This window comes from Corvus moneduloides, chromosome 4 (genome assembly GCF_009650955.1).
Source record: "Corvus moneduloides isolate bCorMon1 chromosome 4, bCorMon1.pri, whole genome shotgun sequence".
Taxonomy (NCBI): domain Eukaryota; kingdom Metazoa; phylum Chordata; class Aves; order Passeriformes; family Corvidae; genus Corvus; species Corvus moneduloides.
This window is the reverse complement of record NC_045479.1, coordinates 3,958,153-3,981,415: the sequence shown is the minus strand read 5'-3', so window position 1 is coordinate 3,981,415 and position 23,263 is coordinate 3,958,153. Positions and strand designations below refer to the sequence as shown.

At 40.4% G+C, this 23,263-nt stretch overlaps 1 protein-coding gene across 4 annotated transcripts in view; it reads right to left on the bottom strand.

Moving 5' to 3' along the window:
* Positions 1-23,263, bottom strand: part of EPS8 (epidermal growth factor receptor pathway substrate 8) — a 127,631-nt gene that overhangs the window by 7,562 nt on the left and 96,806 nt on the right. For 3 of the 4 annotated variants that reach the window (XM_032107829.1, XM_032107828.1, XM_032107831.1), the window contains 8 exons: positions 23,093-23,181; positions 20,770-20,844; positions 20,013-20,161; positions 17,820-18,003; positions 13,888-14,021; positions 10,469-10,580; positions 9,452-9,595; positions 1,356-1,593 (listed from right to left, as the gene is read on the bottom strand). In XM_032107829.1, coding sequence (XP_031963720.1) covers positions 1,356-1,593; positions 9,452-9,595; positions 10,469-10,580; positions 13,888-14,021; positions 17,820-18,003; positions 20,013-20,161; positions 20,770-20,844; positions 23,093-23,181 — 1,125 coding nt within the window. The remainder of the gene's footprint in view (positions 1-1,355; positions 1,594-9,451; positions 9,596-10,468; positions 10,581-13,887; positions 14,022-17,819; positions 18,004-20,012; positions 20,162-20,769; positions 20,845-23,092; positions 23,182-23,263) is intronic. The other variant, XM_032107832.1, reaches the window with a different exon arrangement.

The following is a 23,263-nucleotide window of genomic DNA, read 5'->3' as shown; positions in this document are numbered from 1 at the left end:
GAAATAAAATTATCATTTTGGTGCATGCGTGTGTGTGGGAAACTCACGCTCACTTTCCACATCCTTTGTAGCTGTTTATTTTTCTGATTTTATTTAGGTAACAAACTCTTTCTTTGGGAAGCAGCAGTCAAGCCTGTTCCTCCAACCAGGCTGTTCCCCATTTATAATTTCCAGCCAGAGAGTCCATTAGGTGAATTTACTGAGAAGTTCCCAGAGTCCTCCTGAGTTCAGAGCGTAGGCAAAAGCTTGTCCTCCACCAGGCAATGTCAACACAGACTCCACCCAACAGGATTATCCACACAGGCACACTTCCCGTCCTCTGGGGACAGGGCACAAAGAAGCCCTTCCCCAGAAAGGATTATGCTCAATGTCACCTTCTGACCTTAGGTGGAGGCAGGATTTTCTAGTAAGGCAGTGAGGCAGAGGATACGAAAAGCTGTCAACTCTTGAACTACAAAAAGCTCATTATTTTTACAGCTATTATTTTAAAAGCTATAGCAAATGCTTGCCTGTGTGTTTCAGTTATTTCTAAGCTGAGCAATCACATTGTTTAGAGTGCAGTTAGGACAGAAATTACTGACTAAACAAGCTCTTCTAACCCTGCCTGCTTTTCAGTCAATACAGAGCAGCAGCCTCAGCATGCCTCAACTGGCATATTTACAAGGTGGCCTTAATCAGAACTTCTCAAGACAGCCACACGCTGTTGGAAGCACATTACCAAGTTTTTCCAGCTATAGAGGCATGGAGTACATTCCTGTGTCCTGCTGGGACAAGGACACCAAAGCCTGCTCCATGGCCTGCCAGCTGCTGCTGCTTTGACCAAGCCAGGGGGCCCTGACTGTAAGGTAAGTCTCCAAAACTATTACAGCGTGGTTCCTGTGCATCAGCCAGATTTGTAAGTGTTCTTGTAGCCCTGAAAGCATGTTTCAGAATGGTGCAAATGACCTAGAAATACGGGTGATCATGAATTGAAGTGCAAAAGCAACGTAACTGATTTTAAAAGCAATTTGGGTTATAATGCGGCAGTCAGTTCAGGTGGAAAATGTGCATTCACCAGCATATCAGCATGGGCATTTCCAGTGCTGAAAACCACTGACTGGAGATCCCAGACATTCACAAAAGGACAGGATTTGGGCTGGGACAAGTGTGATGTGTTTTTCCCTAAGTAGCATTACGGTAATTACAGCGGGGGTCAGAACACGCATCCGTAGCAAACCTGTATTTTAAACGTAAGGTTAAAACTAAACTTTTCATGAAGATTTATCTGAAACGCAACTTCAAGGGACCTCAGAACGAAGCAAAACACAGAGGAAAGGCAGCAAAGCTTTGTGTCTTGCTTCTTAGGGCACACTTACGATCCACAGGAATTTGCTTCTGCCGTTGGGTGTCCCGGGCGACGCTGCCGCCGCTGTCGCTGGAGGTGCTGCTTTGGCGGCTGACAGCTGCTGGCGCCTTGGGCACAGGGACTGGGATGGGTGCTGGGGCACTGGGAGGCAGGGGGACAGCCACGGGGACAGGAGCGGGTGTGGGAGGCGGCGAGGGTGTAGCAGGAACCGGATCGGGCTGTTTCGGTCCATAGTCCGTCCTTTGTTTCTGAAAGGATGCAGAGAGGCTCAGTCAGACAGCAACATTTGGGCAAGACGTCAGGCAAACCCAGACTTTGCACCAAATGGTGTCACTTACTCCACAGAAGCATCTTACTTGCCAGATGTAGTTCCAAAGCTTGCCAAAACTTGATCTGGCATCAGTGTTTGGCATCTATTTCCTTCTCTGCCAGACACGAGACTCATCAGCAATGGAATCATCTGAAACCCATTTCTTTCTTTCAAGCAGATGAATTCCATAAATGAGATTGTTTTTAAAACCCAAACTTCTACTAACTGGCACTTTTGTAACAGCTTTTAAAATTTTTGACTTGTTGAACTTTATCAGTGTAAAAATGTGTATTTTAGAGATGTTATGGGAAAAAAAAAACCCTGTGAAAAATGAACATATCCAGCCACATCTAAACTCAGCTAATGTTTTAACTTATAAATGCCACTGAGGTTAGGATAATGCATTATTTCTTGAACTGCAGACAGCATTTAAGAGGTTCCTGCTCCTCCTTTCCATTCATCTGTGCCTTTTCATCTATTGACATGATCACTACAAGCCACCTCAAGGCAATAATCTGATTTAAAAACAAGCCCCAAATCTCACAATTCTTGGATGAGGGCTGTTATTTCTTTCTCCCCCACTTCATGCAATGTTCTAACAACGTGTAAGTTATCTTGCTGCTAATAACTATCTAGCAGGTGTCTCAAGAACAATTTTGGAAAGTAATTTCCTTGTCTTTAGAATGGCACCAGGTACAGGAAGAACACCTGTATTTTGCCAAGCAATCATAAAGACAGACAAATCCACAAGCAACCTGTGCTACCCCTTTCTTTCAAGCAGTTCAAACTCTGTATCTCACTGTTTAACAATGTTCCCTCTCCACAGTTTTGGACCAACACAGCTTGAATGTTCAATATTAAAGTTTGTTTGCTCAATAGGGATGCCTCATTTCGTAGTTATGAGAAGTCTGCTTACTTTGGGATGAAGAGAGATGAACACATTCCCCAGATTCATTGCTCCTTCCTGCAATACCTTTCCCTATTTCCTTGGAGGCAGAGGGTTTACAGAGGATCAAGTAGGGAAATATTTGTAAGAGCCACATGTTAGAATTTCAGCAGCAGATCACTGCCCTGGCAACAATCAAACCTTCATTAAATGTCAGCAACTGCCCTTGCACAGGAATCCCCAGCTCAGTGAAGTCCAGCCAATGGACAAGGAATTTAGTAGTGGGTGTAAACTGTTACAGCAATGCTGATTTACACCAGCAGAATATTTATCCCATCGGCTTCTCCAGCCAAACAATTAAGCCTGAGAAATGAGCCTTACTTCCCTTGGATGATTTTTCACTTAAACCATAATAGTCAGTTACTAAATCAAACGCACATCCCTGCAGAACATTTCCCATTAAACGGTTTTGTTTGTTCATTTTTCTTTTATCTCAGCATTTAGTTGCTCAAAGGCATCCATCTCAACTGCTTTGTGCAATGTGGGGAGATTAAAAAAAATAACCATGGTTGACTTTTCTGTATTTTACTGCTTCAGTGTTAAGACAATAAATGCTTTTTTAACTGTCATATGACAAGAAAAGTGAAATGCATAACATAAAAGTGAACAAGCAGAATAAATATATTTGTGAAATTTGCCCTTTGGGGGAAAGAGAGTGCCCTACTAGGTGTATTGCAAACATACCATAATTTATTATATATAGATGTACTATGATAGACTCAAAATCTTGTCAGTGAATTAAAAAATTTCACAGCTACTAAAACATTCCAATGATATTCACATCTTCTTGTCTTGTTCACAGATTTCGATTACTAGACTGTCATCCCCACAACATACCTTCTTCATGTGTGTTTTGACCTTCTTAAAAAAAACCACAAGGAAAAAGTAGCACTTTTTTATGACAGAGAGGATCCATTACAAACCAAGGCATCCACTGCACGTTGCCACAATCATAATCCAGAAAAAGTCATAGCTAAAAACTATGTGTAACTCTCCATGGATGTTACTGGAGGAGCTGCAAAAACATGTTGTACTGCAATCATAAGCCTCATCAAAACAACCTGCTGCAGTGAAAACAAAAATTAATCTGGAAGCATCACTCAAATTCTAAATTTACAAATGCAACCACATTAAAATACACTTTGCATATTGCTGAACAGTGCCCAAAAGCCAATTATATATTTGAATCCCATTTAACATTTCTTTTTTTAACACTTCTTTTTTAATTCCAGATCTTCTGAGGACATGCCCACTTTCATCCCATCACTTCTATTCATTGCTACAAAAAGAACCAAGCATGCACTATGGAATTTGGTGACTACATAGCCCAAAAGAGGGATTTTTGAGATTCAATATCAGAAGAGTAATTCAGTTACCTCTGAAAGCTCTCCCAGTAATTGCTGTGAGGAAAATGGAGCAAATCACATCGAATAGTATTGTTAGAAAGGTAAAAAGTAACTGTCTCACACATCACTCCTGAAATTTCATACACATTAGCAATTTAAACTAAAGGAACATTCAGTCTTAGTAATTACCTCTTCTTACTCACTAGGAAACTAACAGTGAGTTATTCTGATATTCTTATTTTGAATAGGGAACAGTGCTGGCTAAAAAACATACTCATGTGATACCATATAAGCAACCAGCTCTTTCCAAAGCACCTACCCAGACAGGAACTTAAGTAATAGTTTTAATAGAAATCAAAACCCAAGGAAAAGACTGCCAATGGATTGAAGATCATCAGGTGAATGTATAGAACACTTGCAACTGTAGAACAGTAAGAGTCAAGTCACAGCAGGCATTTAAAAAGTGTTTGTTTGTTCTAGCTCAAGAAATGCTGGCTAGCTCAGCAAATGAGATAAAGGTAGCTGCTCTCAGACATGTACTCGTAGGATGGTTTGGGTTGGGAGGCACCTCAAGGTTCCATCTAATTCCAACACCCCTGACATGAGCAGGGACACCTTCCACCAGACCAGGTTGCTCAAACACCCATCCAATCTGTCCTTGAACACTTCCAGGGATGGGGCATCCAAAGGTTCTCTGGGCAACCTGTGCCAGGGCCTCACCACCCTCATGGTGAAGAATTTTTTCCTAATATCCTATCTAAACCTGTCCTTTTGAAGATTAAAGCCATCACCCCCTGTTGTATCACTCCATGCCCTTGTAAAAGTCCCTCTCCAGATCTCTTGCTGGCCCCATTTACTGACAGGCCTTTGGAAAGTCTCCCCAGAGTTTTCTCCAGGCTGAATAATCCCAGCTCTCAGCCTTTCCTCACGGGAGAGATGTTTCATCCCTCCAATCATCCTGGTGCCTCCTCTGGGCTCTCTCCAGCAGCTCTGTGTCCTTCCTGCTCTGGGGCCCAGAGCTGGAGGCAGCTCTGCAGGTGGGGCACAATCCCCTCCCTGGACAATCTGACTAGCTACTCACTGATTTCTTCACAGCAAGAACAACAGTGAACAACCCTGGGGTTTATTTTTCCTTCTTCCTCATATTTTTATTTCTTTTAAGAATGAACTTGCACTCCTCAATTCACGTAAATTGGAACAAATGCTCTAAATTATTTGGAATGGTGATGATACACACATTAGAAATCTGGATATATCACAAAAGCTTACTGGGACTAAATTTTGTTTTCTTATTTCTTGCCAGAAGATCTTTGTTTGTACAGGAAAAAAATTAAATCCCAAAGCTGTTTTCAACACACTACAGGCTGCATCTGGTTAAAAAAACATGATTCAGTATGATTCAATCTATTTTTAATGGAAGCAAAATAATAAGTTTGAGTAAAAATGCTCATGGTATCAACCCTCATTCTTGATCAGGGTAAAAGAGTGGGAACAATATATTTTCAAATCTATTTTAGCATTAAAAAAAGGGAATATACATATTCAAACTATGGGGAAAACAGACAACATTAAAGAGGCATTGGAAGCAACCAAAACCAATGTCAGTGCTGGGAAATGCTCTCATTAAGTTAACACAGACACAGAGCTTTCCATTTACCCTCCTTCTGAACGTTTCAGTGCCACACTCCTGTTTGCACAGTGACACGAGTCCACCAAGAGGGCTGCAGAGCATTCAGCCTCCGTTTTGTCAACAGCACTGTGGTCTGGATCTTCTCCTGAGACTCATTTCAAGGGACAAGAGAGAACCAACCACTTGTCTTCAAACAAAAGGGCCAGTGAGGAACCCAAGACTGGAAGAGAAAATTTCTTTCAAAAGGGTCTTTTGCCAGAGTTTACTTTGGTGGGCTCAGCTATTATGCAAACAGCTGGCTATTAAAATCCCATTAAAAACCACCTAAACAGTTCTTTGTGGGGAATACATTTGTGGTTTTACTGAATTTACAGGAAACTTAGGCAGAATTTACTTATTCAAATTGTTATTAGCTAGGATTAGTCCCCATTAAAAAAAAAAAAAAAAAAGAAAGAAAAAAAGAAAATATGGTCAGACTGGGGACTTTTAAGCCCTATCACTAATCAAATCCTTTTTCAACTACTTGGTACATTTTTGTGTAATAAGTGGCATCCCATAATTTGAGATTGGATCAATGCTGAACTGGACAGGAAACAACTTTTTGGATTTTTTTAAGCCCTCAAAAAATCTTGGTCATGTGAAAATTTGATGTGAAATAAGATAAGAGAGATGCTGGCCCTTGGTCAAAAATGATGACATCTCTTTGGCTATGGCCACATGAACACCTGGCATCTGCATCTCTTCATTATCCAACACTTCATGATCTGCAGGAAGGGCACCAGCAGGCAAAAGCTGAGTGTGACACCACGACACTGGTTTGGAGCACAGAAGCTGTGCTTGAGGGGAAACAACTGCCCACAGAGGTGTTTGGAGAGAGCTGATAAACAGAGAGACTGGAAAGAAAGGTTCTGACAGCATATCACCAAGACAGGCAAAGGACACTCATCCCAGTTGAGGCACAGACTTTTTGTCTTGGTGTTTCTCTGCCACAGACTTGCTTTGTACACACACTCTCACACTCCTGTGGACAGTCATGTTTTTTAAAAATGAGACTGCAGGACTGGATCTTATTAAACATTTACTCCCTGCCTAAGGATTTCATACACATCACTGATAATATAACTGTCTCACTTCACAAAGGGTGTCAGCAGATTAATTAACATGCCCACCAAGATACACGATTCCATCCTAATTATGTTTTTCAAATTTCACTTTCAAGAGCATTAATAAAAAGTTGATAAAATGCACATAAAATAGGAAATACTACGATGAATTGTTTTATAGGTTCACCAGCAATACTTTTACAAATTAAGAAATCAGAGTGCTTGGGAAACTCTTTGTGTTCATATATAATAGGATGGTTAAATACCAATGCTGGCTCACAATAAAAAAACAGATTAAATGACCAACACCCCAGAAGACTCTGATATAGTAGAAAATAGAAGAATTCAGCAAAATGCTCTCCTAAAAATACGAAAGTACCAAAACAAGCAAAAATACTGTTTCCTGGAACTAATTCAACTGACCAGAACTCAAACAATGTTACAGCCTCTGACTCACAAAGATAATTAAAAAACTGGGGTATTGCTGGCAATGTTCTGCAAGTATCACCTCAGTGCTTTCAAGTGAGTATCTGGGACCTGGATCCTGAAAGCAACTGAGCGAAAAATCAGGATTTAAAGTAATGTGTGGCCTTAGAGGTCACTAGGCAGGGGAACAGAGTGAGAGCAAAATAAACTTTGCAGCTCTAAGAATAATTGTGATAATGAGGTATCCATCTCTCAGAGAAGGGGTGTCTGTAGCATAATCAAGTGAAAAAAATCCTCTCTTTCAATGGAAATCTTGATCCTTCCAAATAATCTATAAACACCCTTTGGTGAGCAGTGCACTGGAGGTTATTAGTCTGTGAAAGAAGCCACTACCCTTGCACATAACACTTATCTGCAGGTGGCCACAGCAGACAGGCCACTTTGAAACACACTAAGGCAACTTAGGAGAGCAGCAAAAGCTGCACAGCACCAAGCACTGAGCCTGCTCCTGTTCAGGGTCTGGCAAAGGCACTGATAGGAACCACTCCGATTTCCTGCTCTACCCACAAGTTCTCCTGTCTGACTTTGGGCACGGCTTTCATCCCTTCAAGGCCTCCTTTCTCTCTGAAATGGCAGCAAAGTCTCATAGGGCCGTTGTGAAAACAAATGGAGCTATGCAAACACTTCCCAGATGAACCATGTGTCCATCACAGGAAAACAGACAAACGAGCATGTTCAGAAGTGCTAAAATTATGAAAATCACCACGAAGTTAAGAGCAGCCTTACTGAACTGTCTTGGTAAAGACTTAATTTATCCTGTGCAATTCATTACATTCATAAATAATTTCACAATATTTCAAGCTCAGATTTCAGTATGATCAAGCTGTAGAATAACCTGCCAGAGGGCAAAGTAACAAACTTATCTTAAATGTTGTTCCCTGACCCCTAATTTTCACAGGTCCATGGAGAATGCTTTGTGGAAATTATTATTTTATTCAATGCCATGTCCTGTCATTATTTCAAACAGAGAATTTCAAACCCTGCAATGTGTTATAAAAGAAGAGTGTGAGAACCTCTGCTCAAAACTCTACTCAGCCTGCTCAGGACATGGTGGCAAATTCCAAACACACAAAATGACATGCACAGGAAGGAAAAAAACAAGCCAGATCTTTAAATCAGGAAAAGCACTCGAGATGCATGCTTCACTTCACAGACAGGCAAACCCACAATCAGTGCACAATGAGCCAGTATGTTACAGGCAAACAATTTGGGACAGGAAAGCTCAGAAATGGTCTGCTGCAAGCCCACCAAGACCAAGTCAGGTCTACTGCATTATTTTGCAAAACATTGTGGCATTTCTTGGTTTTCAGTCATCAGCTGGAAGGTGCAGACACAAAGAATTAATATTAGACTAGATTAAATTATTAAACTTCAAGTTTCACCAGAAGTTTGGTTTAAAAGTCTCATTCAGAGGCGGGCGTGGAATTTCTGCTTAATCCAAACTTGTTTGCCTAAGCTTTCAAGATCATTAGAAAAAAAAAGGAAAGAAAGAGGTCTTAGGAAATATAATTTCTTCTTTTAGCAGCCTCTGACCCCCTTAAATTTTGTCTAAAAATACACACTACAACTTTATCCTGTATATCCTTACTTGGGTGGATAACTGCGCTGATGTAAGAATGTTTTTAAAGTAATTTACCCTCTAATTCTGTTCAACATATAAAAGAAATAACAACAACAAAAAATATATTAATTCCACACCACTACATGAAAGAAAGAAAATTAAAATTAGGTCAGGATAATAGAGTGCTATTGATGCACAGACACAGTAATTGAAAAATACCTGCTTTGTGAATTCAAAAGCAAATATACCTCCTTTTTATGACTCTAAAATTACAATAATTAAATAAATTCAAGACTGGGAGAGAGACACACAAAGACAGAAAATAAAAAGAAAAGCTGGAGTTCACTCTTCTAGGAAAAACAAAGATGACCCTACCTTAAATAATTCAAACTCCTTCTTTGGCATCAACAGCTATCAATTCACAAAGGATATTTGCAATTAAAATAAATGCATACACATCCATTAGGACTGAAATTACCACCTCTAAGCAAATAAGCAGGTAAAAAAACCTGAGGTAAAACATTTTGCTGTATCTCTCAACTATGTTCTGAAGTTAGACTCTGTGAAATACAGACATCACCTTCAGCCTCTACAAGAAATGTAAATTAATTGTGACATATCAGTGGAGCACGCAGCTATTTGAGCCTTGCTGTGACTCTCCTCCTCCTCCACATGCACACACTGACACTTCCAAGGGAGGTTTTGCTCCCAGGATGGGCAGTACCTGGATGGTGCGGGTATAGGCAGGCTCCGGCCATCCCTGACCGCCTTCTGCATTCCTCAGAGGGTCCAAAATGTTGTTTGGCACAAAGCCTGTGCTGCCACTTTTGTTCTGAACCTTCCACCACTGCTTTCTGTCATCGAGAATCTGAAATAATTTGGTAAATTAATTACATTTTTTTTCTGACTTTCCTCCTGCCAGTACTCAGGCTGTGCATCATTTCAAAACAAAACCACGACTTTGCCAGGTTCTGCGTCTGCCAACAGATCTCGCACAGAGAAAGAAAGTGTCCCTGAGAAACCCCTGTACCTCCCCTGATTCTCACCATCATTAATTCTACATGGTTCTACCACACTTTTCAAAATGGGGCTCTCAAGGAAAAATATGTGTCTAATGAACTGCAGTCAACTCAGGCACGTGCTGGATGAAAACCAAGTGGAGCGAAAATCAAGTACTTGCCGCCATCTCTACAACCCATATGCTGTTGGCAAAAGGAAGAAATTATTACTAATAAGCCAAGTAAAGGCATTGCTCTGGGAGAGCACAAATTTGGAGACATGGCACTTCTTAGTAAACAGGGAACAGGAGCAGGATGGCCGGGAGCAGTCAGAAGTCCGACTACCTGCCCCACAATCTCATACTCTGCATTTTCTCTCTTTGTTGCTCCCTCCCTTCCAAATGCATCTCACTTTTATGATGCCAAATCCTCTTGGAAAGAACAGGCCTCCACTATACCCTGTGTGTACACAGATAGTTATTTAAACACCTCTTAATGTTTAAAAGCAACACTAGAGAAGATGGAAGGAGCACAGAAATGTATTTTTAGCACGGATCTCTACAGCACCCTTCCTAAGTCAGCAAAACTGATGCAAAACAAATTAACTGAACTTTCCATACTAAGGCAGACAAGTCAAACACATCGAAGCAAACATTAAGGGACGCCACACCGTCCACAGGAAAGGTACCCTCAGCTTTGAGCAGCACCAGAAATTTTTGTGTTGTCTTTGCAAACAAAATTACCTCTACAATCTCTTCTTTCATGACAGAAAGCTCACTGTTGTTTCTTGCCACGAATTCATACTTGCATTTGGCGTACTTCTTGCTCTGTGCTTTATTGTGTGCTTCATAGTTTCTGCAAAGCAAAGATCAGACTATTGTTCAGAGAGACAGGCAAGCAAATAAAACCACAAAATGCCCTCTTCGAACAGCCCACAAAACATTTTTTAAACAAAAAACCTCTCAACCACAATATGATGCTGCCATAGATGACTTGTTCATAATACACTGGTTTAAGTGCCAATAAAAGAATTAAAAACAAAATAAAGTGGTGGCTGAAATACACAGGCCTCAAGAACTGCTAAGCTTTATCAGCTCACTGCTTGCACGATGTATGATAACAGCCTAGATTAGCAGGTGCTATTGTTTTAAAATAAACATGTACTCTGTATTTAGTTTGTTTTCCTACAGAAGGTTAAACAGTCATTTGCCATATAAACAAATGACTATACTTAGGATATAATTGATAGCTTGTGCTTTGTATGAAATTGTATTTCCAGCGTTCATCACAGATTGTTTCAAATACATAATAGGTGAATAAATTTTTGCCATCAACACTAATGGAGTTAAACTCTAAAAAATGTTCTCCTATTGTAGATCAGTTTTCTTAATCGACCATAAGATGCCATCAACTTTAACAGCTTCAAGATACTTTATCAATTAAAAATGAGAAATAACTTCTTGCCAGTTACACACAGGATTCATTGTAGAGCAAGGCATATCACAGTAAGCTCTGTATCCTTCTGTTTCCATGAGGAAAGACCTGTCCAGAGCTCCTACTTTCTTTGACACAACACTTTTTTTAATTGAGATGTCCCCAGCCAACTCCAAACAGGTCCACAAAACCCCCCAGTAACTTTATTCACTTGTTGCAAATTACACCCAACGACATAAACACATACCGGGCAGTAAAGCAAGCAAGCAAACAAACAAACCCCACATGAATAAGTAAGTAAATAAATAAATACATAAATAAATAAATCCAAACAGCTAATGAAAACATGAAGCAATCCATGGCTTGAAACGCTGGGTTCAAGGTCACGGCCTGGGGGTATGAACACAAGATGTTGCTGCTGCTGCTGCTGGTGCTCTGTAACTGTGGGTTCCAGGTGTGCCTGAGCAATCCAGCAGCTACCTGGCTACTGCAGGGCTGTGGAGAACTGTCTCACTTGACTTGAAGAGCAGAACCAAGGAAAATCATACTTGGATTGAAAGATCATTTTGAAAGAAAGACAAAACACTAACAGTATTTAAGGAGAGAGTGAAAAGCAGGGGATGACCCCCAGCCTGCAGAAGAGCTGTTACAAGGCTGAACAACGTGTAATACCAATTTTTCCTGTCACCCACTTAAAATTCATGTAATTTTGAATTTCGTTCTTCCTGTCTCAGAGATACAACTAATGTAGCTCTGACAGTACTTTTACTTACAGACTGCCTTTCCAAAATCGTTTCAATAACTGTGTCTTCCTATTTTGTCCACACCTAGCTATCCTGATTCCTTCAAACATGGAACTCAGCAAGAATTTTTAAAAATTTCTACGTTTTAGTTTTACTCCACTCAGCAACATGCACATGACCAGCCCATGGCTGCATGCCTCTGAAGAGACCCTAATTCTTCAAGCCCAGGCTCATCAGACAGTTTACTCTGGGCACAAATATTCTGAATGCTTCCCTCCACCCATCCTCCACTGTGTTTCTTACTGCCTATCAGATATACCATAATTTCAGGCCTCAGCTCTTCACTGCACACTGCTTGAGAGCCTAGAAGCTTGCACAGACTTTCAGAGAGCTTTTCTTCAAATTACAGTGAAAATCAAACTACACAGCAAAAAACGCTACTTTGAAACACCACAAAACTTGCTGAAAATTATTCAGCACTCTTGTGGCATCAGAGTTCCTGAAATACCTAATACCCACTGAAAGTCTAAGATTCTGACACTTCATTTGCATCACCCAAGGGAAGAATGTCTTGCATCAGTGGTGAGAAACAGGCACCACTACAGCAGGTCTCATTCCACAGCTTTCGAAAGACTAATTTCAACTTTCATGAACTGTTTCTTAGAAACAGCCATTTCTCAACCACAAAGGAGGCTTGGATAACTCTTCCAGTTCCAGACAGATGCCCTGGTATCATCAACAGTTCAATGCAGTGAGACTCACTCTCTAAAACTGGAGGCAAAAACACTTGCATGGAATATTCTTACTCTGAAAGGACAAAACAGGTCTTACATGACAGATAAGGTCCACATTACAGGTGAGGGGAAGGAATTTAGAGTACAGATCATCCAGATTTCAAGCTGACTGGTCCTGAGACAAGAATGCAACAGGCAATCAAGTTTAAGAAAACAATTAAGAGATGACTACTCTGCTGTTGTTGCTATGAAGAATAAATTCAAAGTTCAGGGAAATAATTGAGTCTTCAACCTGCACACCACATGGGAATTTGCTTGCAAGCAGATTAACAACAGGATCTTTTAGCACACGTCTCAAAACTAGGAATTCTGAAAGGGTTTTCACCAAAAGAGTTTTATCAATGATGCTTTAACCAGCGATTTGATCTCCAAAACTTAGCTTAAACATCTTCCATGGCTCATAGGACAGAATACTTTTCATATAGTGTATATCGAATATGGTTTGGCACAGGAGAGCAGTTCCAATGCTTCTTTACTGATCTGCTTCCACAGCCTGTGCTGCTATAAATTCTCCCCAGACGCAAGGCCAAGGATCACTGCATTTCATCTTGTCAAGTTATTCAGTTTTAGGATAAAATGAAGGGGGTGAGAGAGGATGTGCAAAAAGACACCGTTTGCTATGCAAACATTTCAGAGCATTTTCTGTAACATTTGAAAGAGGATGGAAGAGACAGGGTGTCACTGTTCTGAAAGTGGGTATTTATACACCAGCCCAGAAAACAAAGAGCAGGAGATGATGGAGCACTAAGTGAGCAGCTAAGAAAAATCAAACAATCAATCAAAACAACTACAGGTGAATCTCAGAGCAGACTTGTCATTCTTTGTAATTCTGAAAAGAGCAAAGAGTGTAGTTAAAACCATGAAACAAATCAGAACGAAAATCTGAACCCAAGTGGGAGGATTCTGTGCTTGCCATTGGGTTGGAATTCCACCGTATCATTTTTGACAAAAGCAGCAATTTAACATCATCGATAAACAGGGTATTTCACAGAAATGATATGGAAAGATCTTAAGGACACAGCTTAGAGAAGCAAAAGCAGAATACCCACTGCTAAACAGAATCACTTCCCCCAGTACAGAGAACGACCCTCTCCAGACACAAGCAGAGGCAACCACAGACCCCGCCACCCCAAGAGCAGTAAGTGGGGACAGTTTTCCACAGCACCACGGCCGCTGCCGAGTCAGGGTTACCTATCTACATGCCGGCTAACAGTTTGCTTAAAGGCAGCCACAGCTGCCCCCTGGTCCAGCAGAGGCCCTCTCTTGTACACTGTGTTACTGAATGCGTACCCATCCGCCGGGGGGTAGTCGGGAACGCCGGGAGGCTGCAAGACAAAAAGGGAACAAAGCCGCAAACTGGATTAGTGCCATCCGCCCCTGCGCTTCATCCCGCACCCCCAGGGGCCCTGCCAGCATTCCCCCATCCTCAGGTGCCCATGGGTCTGCCATGAAAAGTTAATAACTTCTGCGTTTCAAGTAAGTAAACGCGGAGATCAAAAGGATAAGAATAAAAGAATTTCTATCCTGAGTCATCCCACTGCATTAATATTGCAGCGGATGTTCTTTAGGAAAACAGTTCTCTGGGGCAAGGGCCGTGTCATCTCTCAGATATCACCACAGCAACACAACTTATAAACAGTGGCTGAGCTGCTTGAAAAGGAACTGCATGGTAAAACTGCTCTGAGCTTCTGTTATGGATGCACACCTCAAGCCACAAACCTCTAGCCAGCCAACAGTAAGTCTGTGTAAGAAAGAAAATAAAATTATCACTCTGTTGCAGGAATATAATATTAAAGAGCTCGTTCATGTCACACTCTCACTGAATATGGCTATAGTCCATGAAGAAATGCAAAAAGGAGTGTGATAGTTGGTATAATTATGGGTTTTAATTAAGGAAAATAATCATACTTTATCACAAGCACATATGTAAGAACATTCAGAGCTTTACGAAATTCCTTTTTTTTTTTTAACAAAAAAAAAGAACCACCTTAAATTCAGCATTGACACTCCCTTTCTAGGCAAGAATGATTTTAATCACCATTTCCAAAAACAAGACCAAGCTCAACAGTTCATTTGTGGATATTATGATACTGAAATAGCTCATTTTATATCCTTTCCTTGTACCATCCAGCTGCACGAGTTACACTGGCTGAGATTCACCAGAATCTGCCAAATCTTTATGCCTGGTGTGTTGGGTTTTTTTTTTTTTGTTTTCTCCTGTGTTGTTTTTGCTTTTGGCTTATTTTTTTTTCTTATCTCTGTTAATGTGGCTACAGAAAAGTTACTCGCCCAATCTCTACCTCCAGGTGTCTGACTTGGCACCAGAGCCACTCGCTTAGGGGACTGAGGGTTTATGAAAAGCAATTAAAACCACACACAGAACTCCCCATACAAATAGAATATTCTTTAAAACTGTATTATTAAGACCTCTTTGGAAAAAAATCTCCAGTGTGACCTGGCTTATGCCTTACACCAAAAGACACCCAGGAAGCAGGAATTCATTTTACTTCACACATAAATTATTTGCATTGCGTTAGCCTCACTGGACACTCTCTGGTGGTTGTTCCACCACCATTTGAAGTCCTTGTTGCTGAACTGCCTCCACCTTAAAACCCCTCTGCTGGGAGCTGCATGTGTGGCTGGATCTTAAGGTTCAGGAATTCGGGAATGGAAAGAAAAAAAAGAGGTTTTCAGGGGTGGGAACCTCCAATGCACTTTTCCTGGCGCTAGAGCCCAGCCCAGCAGGGAGAACAGGGCCATGCACCCCTCTCCACTCCCAGCACAGATCTCCCCAGGCAGCCTTGCTTCTGGGGAGATGAATTCCACACCGACACACACGAGGCCAATCAGCGGCAAGAGACCAACACTTCCACTCTCATCTTGTTTTTCCAGCACTCCTCATCAAACAAACTGTTACAGCAGACTTAGGAAAGAATAATTATCTTTGCATCACCCACTCCAGGGCAGCTTTTGCTCCAGACAAACAGCATTTTGCACTCAGGCAGCTCTTTCCAGCTGAGCACCTGCAGCATTTCACAGCTATTAAGCAGCTCAGTGCCTTTTCCCCCAGGGATGTGCTAGGGATGCATGGGCACAGGGAGCCAAGGTACCAAGGTTAAACCACTTGCCCAGAACCTTGTGGGAATCAGTGACAGTCATGAAACCAATGCCTGACATCCCAGGAACCAGACACACAAACTACTTCAGTGAACTGGGATATATATATATATATATATATATATATATATAATAAACAACTACCAGTGCATGAAAAAGACTGAACTGGGATATATATATATATATATATATATATATATATAATAAACAACTACCAGTGCATGAAAAAGACTGAAGTGAAATCAACTCCCTGAAACACAAGCAACTGAAACACCTCAATATAGTCTCCCCCTTCAGACTGGTTTTAGGTTGTTATATATATAAATAAGATGAAATTCTTAAAATCATCAGAGGAGAAAAATTAATGACCTTTTTTCAACACTATCGAAAAAAGTTTCAATCTTGTTGTCTGATGTTGTTGTAGCTACTGTTATTATTATTATTATTATTTAGAAGGAACACAATATAAACAAAACCCCACATGGAAATGTAGACCCTTAATGAAAAATGGGACAATAGTTGATGTTTTTTGGGAGGTCACTAGGGAAGGGGGGGTGACAGCAACAGCAAAAGCTACATTTCACATTACTGTGCCTGTTAACTTTATTAAATGCTTTTATTCTCAAAAGGAATCACTAGCAATAACTTAGTTTTTGTCACATTTATTCTTGTATATCTTGTTAGGCATGAGGCCAAGCAGTGCTTTAAGTAATCAAATGTGTATTATGTAATCCCCCCTTTGCTTGGCAGGCTTTTTACCAATTTTATTTGTCTCTATAGCTGAGTAGACTTTTTTTTGACTAACAGAGGTTCTCATGAAAGTAAAGTTTTAATGTGACTGGGAAGTTTTGTCAAGTTTTTGCTGGGGAGGCTTTGCTATCTCCAATTAGAGAATTGATCTGCAAGAAAACAACATCCCATAACAACCAATAAAAATTCCCCAAGATGGAAAAGACTCTTAAAATTCTTAGGTGCATTTCCATCTCACAGCTGCTAACAGGGTACCTTGGATTAGCTAACACTTGATTTAAACTAAAACCAGAATAGAAAAATAAATAAAAAATGTAAATTAAATCCTGTGTCCTCCCAACAAAAGACAAAACCTTCCAAAAGGAAAACTTTTGTATGTTTAAAAAGGATATAGCCTTTTTTTTCCTGTTAATTAAAGAGCAACAAAATCCACATGTATTCTTAAAATTTTTCACAAAAATCAAAGTTCATTTTCTGGTAAGTTCTATTGAAAATAGGATAGAATAGAATCTTGAGAAACAAGGGGCTGGCTATAAAGTTGGTCAGAAAATGCAACCTGGTTTCTCTAAAGGCTTTAGATGGGGATGCATATTTCCATTCTTTAAAGAGAATAACCTAACTTTTGCTAAATTCATGACGTTCCTTTGAAGAAAATTTTGGGAAAATGTTTTTGACAATAATTTTCCTGTCAGCAGGGTTTTTTTAGAAGTAGACCTAATCTACCTGATATGGTATTGCCCTGAGAGCACCTCTGAATACTTACAAGCAATACAGTGAAAGTATCAATATGTTAGTGAAAGGAATATTAAATTCCACATTTATGAAGAAGCAGTTTAAGTCCAAAATTCTACCAAAAATGGGGGGGTTCTTTCATTTAGACTGTGTGCCTGTGATTGAAAGCACTTTGGTTCAAACATTGCCCAAAGTATCTACGATCAAAATCAATGCGATCTGATAGCAGAGCTCAATCAAACTGAACCTAAGGGCTTGGACTGTCCTCCCAGCTGAGGCAGGGAAGTGCACAAGTTCAAGGAGAGCAGCAGGCAAAAAAAACTTGTATTTTCCTAACTGCATTTTTGGTGGCTGAACAGGTATATGGTTTCCTGTGACTTCAACGTTAAGTGTAAAGAGCTTGCACTGACAGAGCAGGTGCCAGAGCAGGGTTTCTCCAGGCCTGTCCCAGAATATTGTCCTTAGGGAGGCAGTGGCTGGTGCTGCCCTCAGCTAATTAACAGAACACTTTTGAAGGACCTTACCTCACTTGACAGTCTTTTCATCTCTTGCTTCCGCTGTTGCTCTGCAACGTTTGCCACAGACTCAGCCAAGTGGTTGAGCTCTTGCTCCTTTGGAGCTCCCATGAAGTTCAGCAAAGGAGGCTCCCAACCATTTCGGAAACGGGGGACATAAGGGGGAATAAAATGGTCCTTTGGCCATTCAGCTCTGTGTGAAAAGCAAATTAGAAATCTGTGTCAAGGGCCACACTGGTTTAATAGGGATCCTATAAATTGAAATGCTTTAGAATTTTTATCAGTATAGAGGAGAGGCTGGGATTACAGTACAGGCAGAATCATGCTAGGAAAGAGAAAATCAGCAGAACACATTTATCACAACTATCCTCCCTGCAGCGCCCTGCAGAAAAGAATTTGCTCCTTCTATAAGGACATGTCCATGCTAAAGCACAACAAACAGAAGTTTTTAGCAAAGGATGGGTAATAGAAGAATCAATCAAAACAAATCTAGGACTTGTTTTAACAGTGAGACATGGGCAAAAATATTGCAATGCTCTATTTGTGTGAAAGCACCGACAAAAGACTGAAAGAAAGCACCAGCTTTGTAAGAACACCTGAAAGCAGGCATGAAGCATGGAAGCTACACCTAAACCAAAAAATAAACAAATGCTTTCACAGACGTAAACCCCACCCAACTCTACATGCTCCAAGACACAAGAACTATCATCACATTTGCTGTTTCATAGTCCAGATTGATCTTTATAAAAGACTGTACTACTTTCCAGAGTTCCCCTAGCATTCTCTATTGTAATACCAAACACCTAAATGAATGCTTTCCTGCTCTGCCTTTGCACTACCCATAACACTCTGTCCCACAGCATAAATTACTGTGTCCTCACAGTGGAAGCAGAAACAGGAGTGTACCTTACAGTCTTTTAACAGGCTCGTTGCTGACACTGTTCAAAATCAAGGGACAAACGCTGCCAGCCAGGAGCAGTCAGCAATTCCCAGCTTATTAGCAGGCCTGGGATTGGTCAATAATCCCTGATTTTATCATCCCCCTCTCCTGCTACACCCCACCCCAGGGTACCTCTGGATACTGAGATCAATCACACCATCAATTCTAATCTGCATGGGTCAGCCAACTACATTTTAAGTGCTTCATTCTTCACCACCAAACACAAGCTATTTCTCTTTCCATTACCCTTTTTTCAGGATGGACTGAACAAATGGAGTAGTTCCCAAGACAGGGACCCCATTATTTTGCCCAGTGATCCATTCTCCCTGCAAGGGGCTCCAACACTATGAGGCCATTTCCACTCCATCCATGCAGCCTTCCTTACACTCTACAGCTTTCAAATAACCAAATCATTAATAAAACCAAAAATCCATCTGGTAGACATTTGTGTTCCAATCTGAGATCTGAGAGCAGGGATAAATAAACACAAAAACCGTGCTGCATTTCCAGCCCAAGCAATTGCGTACTTCATCATCATCAAATGTACTTATCTACCACAGATTACAGAGTCCAAATGCACTTTGCTAATTTAAGATTTTTCTTTTGCATGCTCAGTTCACCTAATTTCAAGCTACAGAATTACCTCGAACCCAAGAAATGCATAAAGAAGTCAACTTCCAGCTAAGCTAAATCGTAACAGTGAATCCATTCAATGCAATGTTTAAGGTATGCACACGTGGCACAGTTCAGTCAATTAACTTTTTTTTATAATTATAAACATTTTTATAGCATTATGATGCTTGTAAAGAAGTAAGTACATTGTAAATTTTTAACTTTTAATAATCATTGGAAATTGAAAACAGACATTTGTAGCTATTATTTAATAGTTTGTCACTTTTTATTGCATCTTCAAATTGTTTTTTTAATGAAGTCCAGATAGATGGGCTGGAAAAAAAATGGTGAAGAACAACTGGAAACATGCAAGGGACAGTTCAGAAAAACGTATTCCAGAAGATTATGTCAAGAGGTTCTGGATATCACTGACAAAAAAAAAAATTCTCTCTGCATTTTCTCTCCTTGAGATCCCAAATCCAAGTGAAGCTAAAGAGTTCCTTTCCAAAACCTTCAAAGAACAGTTCCAAAGAGTCCAAATCCTAACAAAGTAATATTGAATTTATTGGGGGCTGGATAACCTGGTTAAGATCGTGTCAATAAACTTGATTTTTAGAGATGTCCTCTCAAATCTGAAGACTTTTGCTCACCTGGCTTTGGTCCATGAATCACCCAGGGACATCCACAGCTGTCCCTCCTCGCTGGTGACCGTGTATCGCAGGAAGTCTATGGTGTCTTTTGTCAGGAGGGGGCTGAGCACTGTGCCAGCAAGCTCTGGACCTCCTGTTGTCTGCACCACCTAAACCCAAGGATTAAAATAATGTCAAGAACACACACGCTATCAGCAAGGAAGTGGCTGTGAATTTATGTTATCTGCAGTGCTGCTAGGAAACAGTCATTACTCATAAAAAAACCACTCCCCCCAGAAGTAAAAACCCCCCTGAGAATCTAACAGTGTGTCTTGATGTCCTAAAAACTAACTAAACTATTTATTGCTGAAGAACTGTTGTTCTGGTCACCAACCATTTTTTATTTAGACCCACCCTGGGCAGTGTTATTTTTGCTTTACTGATCAAAGCCACACATACTTCCATTAACTATGCTTTCAACTCTCCTCCTGCACTATGTAGAGAATCTCAATTTTTTTATTGCTAGTTAAAAATTATAATGGCAAAGTGTAACACAAGGCTAAAGATGATTTAAATAAACACATTTAATAGATGGGAAAATATGCAAAAAAGGATATAAATAATTTTCTAAAGAAAACCTCATCCTGAGATACAAACATTTCTCCTTAGTTATGGTCCAGGGACACAACATTTCAATCTTGCTATCACTGAAAAGGTTACAGAGTTTTTAAATACAAGAGTTCTGAAGGTAAACACTCAGAAAACTGTAAAACCTTACCATGTGTAGTGGGGTAAAGAGAAAATGAACCAGATCAGCTGCACTAGGATTTTGGATATGAAACTTCAACTTGGCCTGAAGGAATAAAACAAATGATATGTTTTAAGAAACATTTAACTATTAAGGGAATAAATACTTCACATAAGAATGGCCATCCCCTGCTCAGGTCCACCTAAGCCCAGGGCTTTGCCTGTGACACCCAGTAAGTGCAAGTGCTCATCCATCCCATTGCTCTTGAATCCATGCATATTTTAGCACCTCTTGTGCAAAACAAGATGTTCCACAACTAAATTATATTATGAAGCAGCATCTCCTTTGGGAATTTGACTCCGCTTTCTTTCATTAGTATTTTGTTCTCCAAATAAAATTCAGTTATCCTTCTCAACTCACTTTTCTAGCAATGCTCATAACCATTTACAGACTTATTAGATTATTCCTGAGTCTGGCCTTTTCCAAGTTGAAGTAATTCCTTTGAGCATTCTTGTCCACCCTGCACCTTCTTCAATTTTGCTACGCTGGAAAAAAATCAGGCCAGGTAACATAATGGCATATTGATGCTCTTTGTTAATGTTCTGTTGTCTTTTTTTCCCTGATGGCTTTTACCACTTGCTTGGTTGATCACACTGAGCACAGATGTCTTTCTCCCAGGAACCTCTACATCAACATTTTGTTCTGATTTGTTTTATGTATGAGATTTTTCTTCACCAGTCCATGACCATCATATCTATCAACCCTGAATGTCATGTATCAGTTTATCTGTTATAATAAGATATTTCTACAAAGGACCTCTGAGATCATCAAGTCCAACCTACGACCAAACACCACCATAAAAAAAAATATTCTAAAAACCCCAAACCATTAAAATTCACTGATACAGCTTCTCAGAGGATTTCTTTTGTCTCCTGATCACCCATTGGCTTTGCAGGCTCCAGAAATAAGAAGCCCAAATGTGCTTTAAAGAGTTATAGTAGTTTCTATTGCATCTTGCCATCTGTTCCTCAAATTGCTTTTGGCTACCCTTGTTCTGCTCTCACATCCAACTGTCCCTCCAAATGAAGAAAGGAGGAGGATTTTGCTTCTAATAACTTCCTATACATTGTTCTTCAGTCATAACAACCCAGCCTCAGTCTATCTGAAGTTTTTTGACAGATGGTAGACATTTCTAGAAGCTTCCACCATGTGGTTTTAAAATGATTTCCATTCTACTCGAAGATTTTATTCTTCTAGCTTCTCCTTTTATTTTTAAACCAGATTCTTCATTTAACACAGTTCTCCTTGCCTGACATAAAGCACAAACTTCAGGTTTTTGTTGCTCCTGCAAAGCTGCTGAAGTAAAGCATTGTTACAGCACAACCCCTCAAAAGCAACACTAGAACCAGGTCCCAGGGGCTGCTGAGCATCAAAACAAGAGCTGTGACTTCTCCTGCACAGAAGATAAAGATTCAAAGAAGCACAGGTTGTTCTTGGGGAAAAAACTAATTTAAATGCAGAATGTAGTAAAAAGAATGGCAAAAGCCCTGGACATTATGCCTTTTACTGAGAAGGATAAGCATGTTCCAAGACATTCATCCTCCCTCAAAACAGCAATCCCTTAAGGTCAGAATCACAACACTTGATGTAGCTTTTTTGGTTTTTTGGTTTTTTTTGGTTTTTTTAAAGATATTTTTAACATGTCTAAATATTTCCTACAGCCCTGCAATCAGAATCCATTCCCCATGAGGAAGAAAGAAGCTGATTTGACTCAGTGAATTCAAGAACAGTTTTCCCCATGGGCATAGCCTCCCCAGCAACTGGAAGGGACACTCAGTGTCTGACAGCAAATGCTTTGAAGGTGTCCCACTTGCTGCCTCCCTCGAAGAGGACACTCCCACTTGCAAAAGAGGAGATGCCAGGAGAAGGCTCTTGAATTATCATCTCTGCTTATTGAGAACCTATAAAGAGACAGCAATTTGTTGGATGGAGCGTTCTGAGGCCAGAAGGTCCTGGGTAATGATGGCAACAAGCACAGCGAGTCTGATGGGCATGGCTGAATAAAACTAAATCAAGGCCACAGCTGGTGATGCTGGCAAACACACAACAGAGCTGTGATCCCCACAGACCTTCCTAGGAATCCTCTTATGACTCAAAATCAAATTTCCCAAGTAAAAGGCTTTAAAGAACCAGGAAAGGAAGAAACACAGTGATGCTGAAAACCAAATATGCTCATCTAGTCATTGCATAGAGAACCTGAGGAGCAGCATCCCAAAGCTCAGAGGCCAACTTAGGCCAGAGGTAGCCAGCCCTAGTCTGGTCTCACATCTCATATCCACTAGTAGTCACTTACCAGAAGGTTGAAGCCATGCTTGAATTTTTGGAAGCAGTCAACAAATTCATCTGGAGGTGGTGGCTTTGCACGGAGAGTAAGAACACCCTCTGGTGAACAAAATGAGGCTTTTATATATCCATTCATATGTATATAACTGCCATAAATATTCCAGATAGAGTAAACATGTAA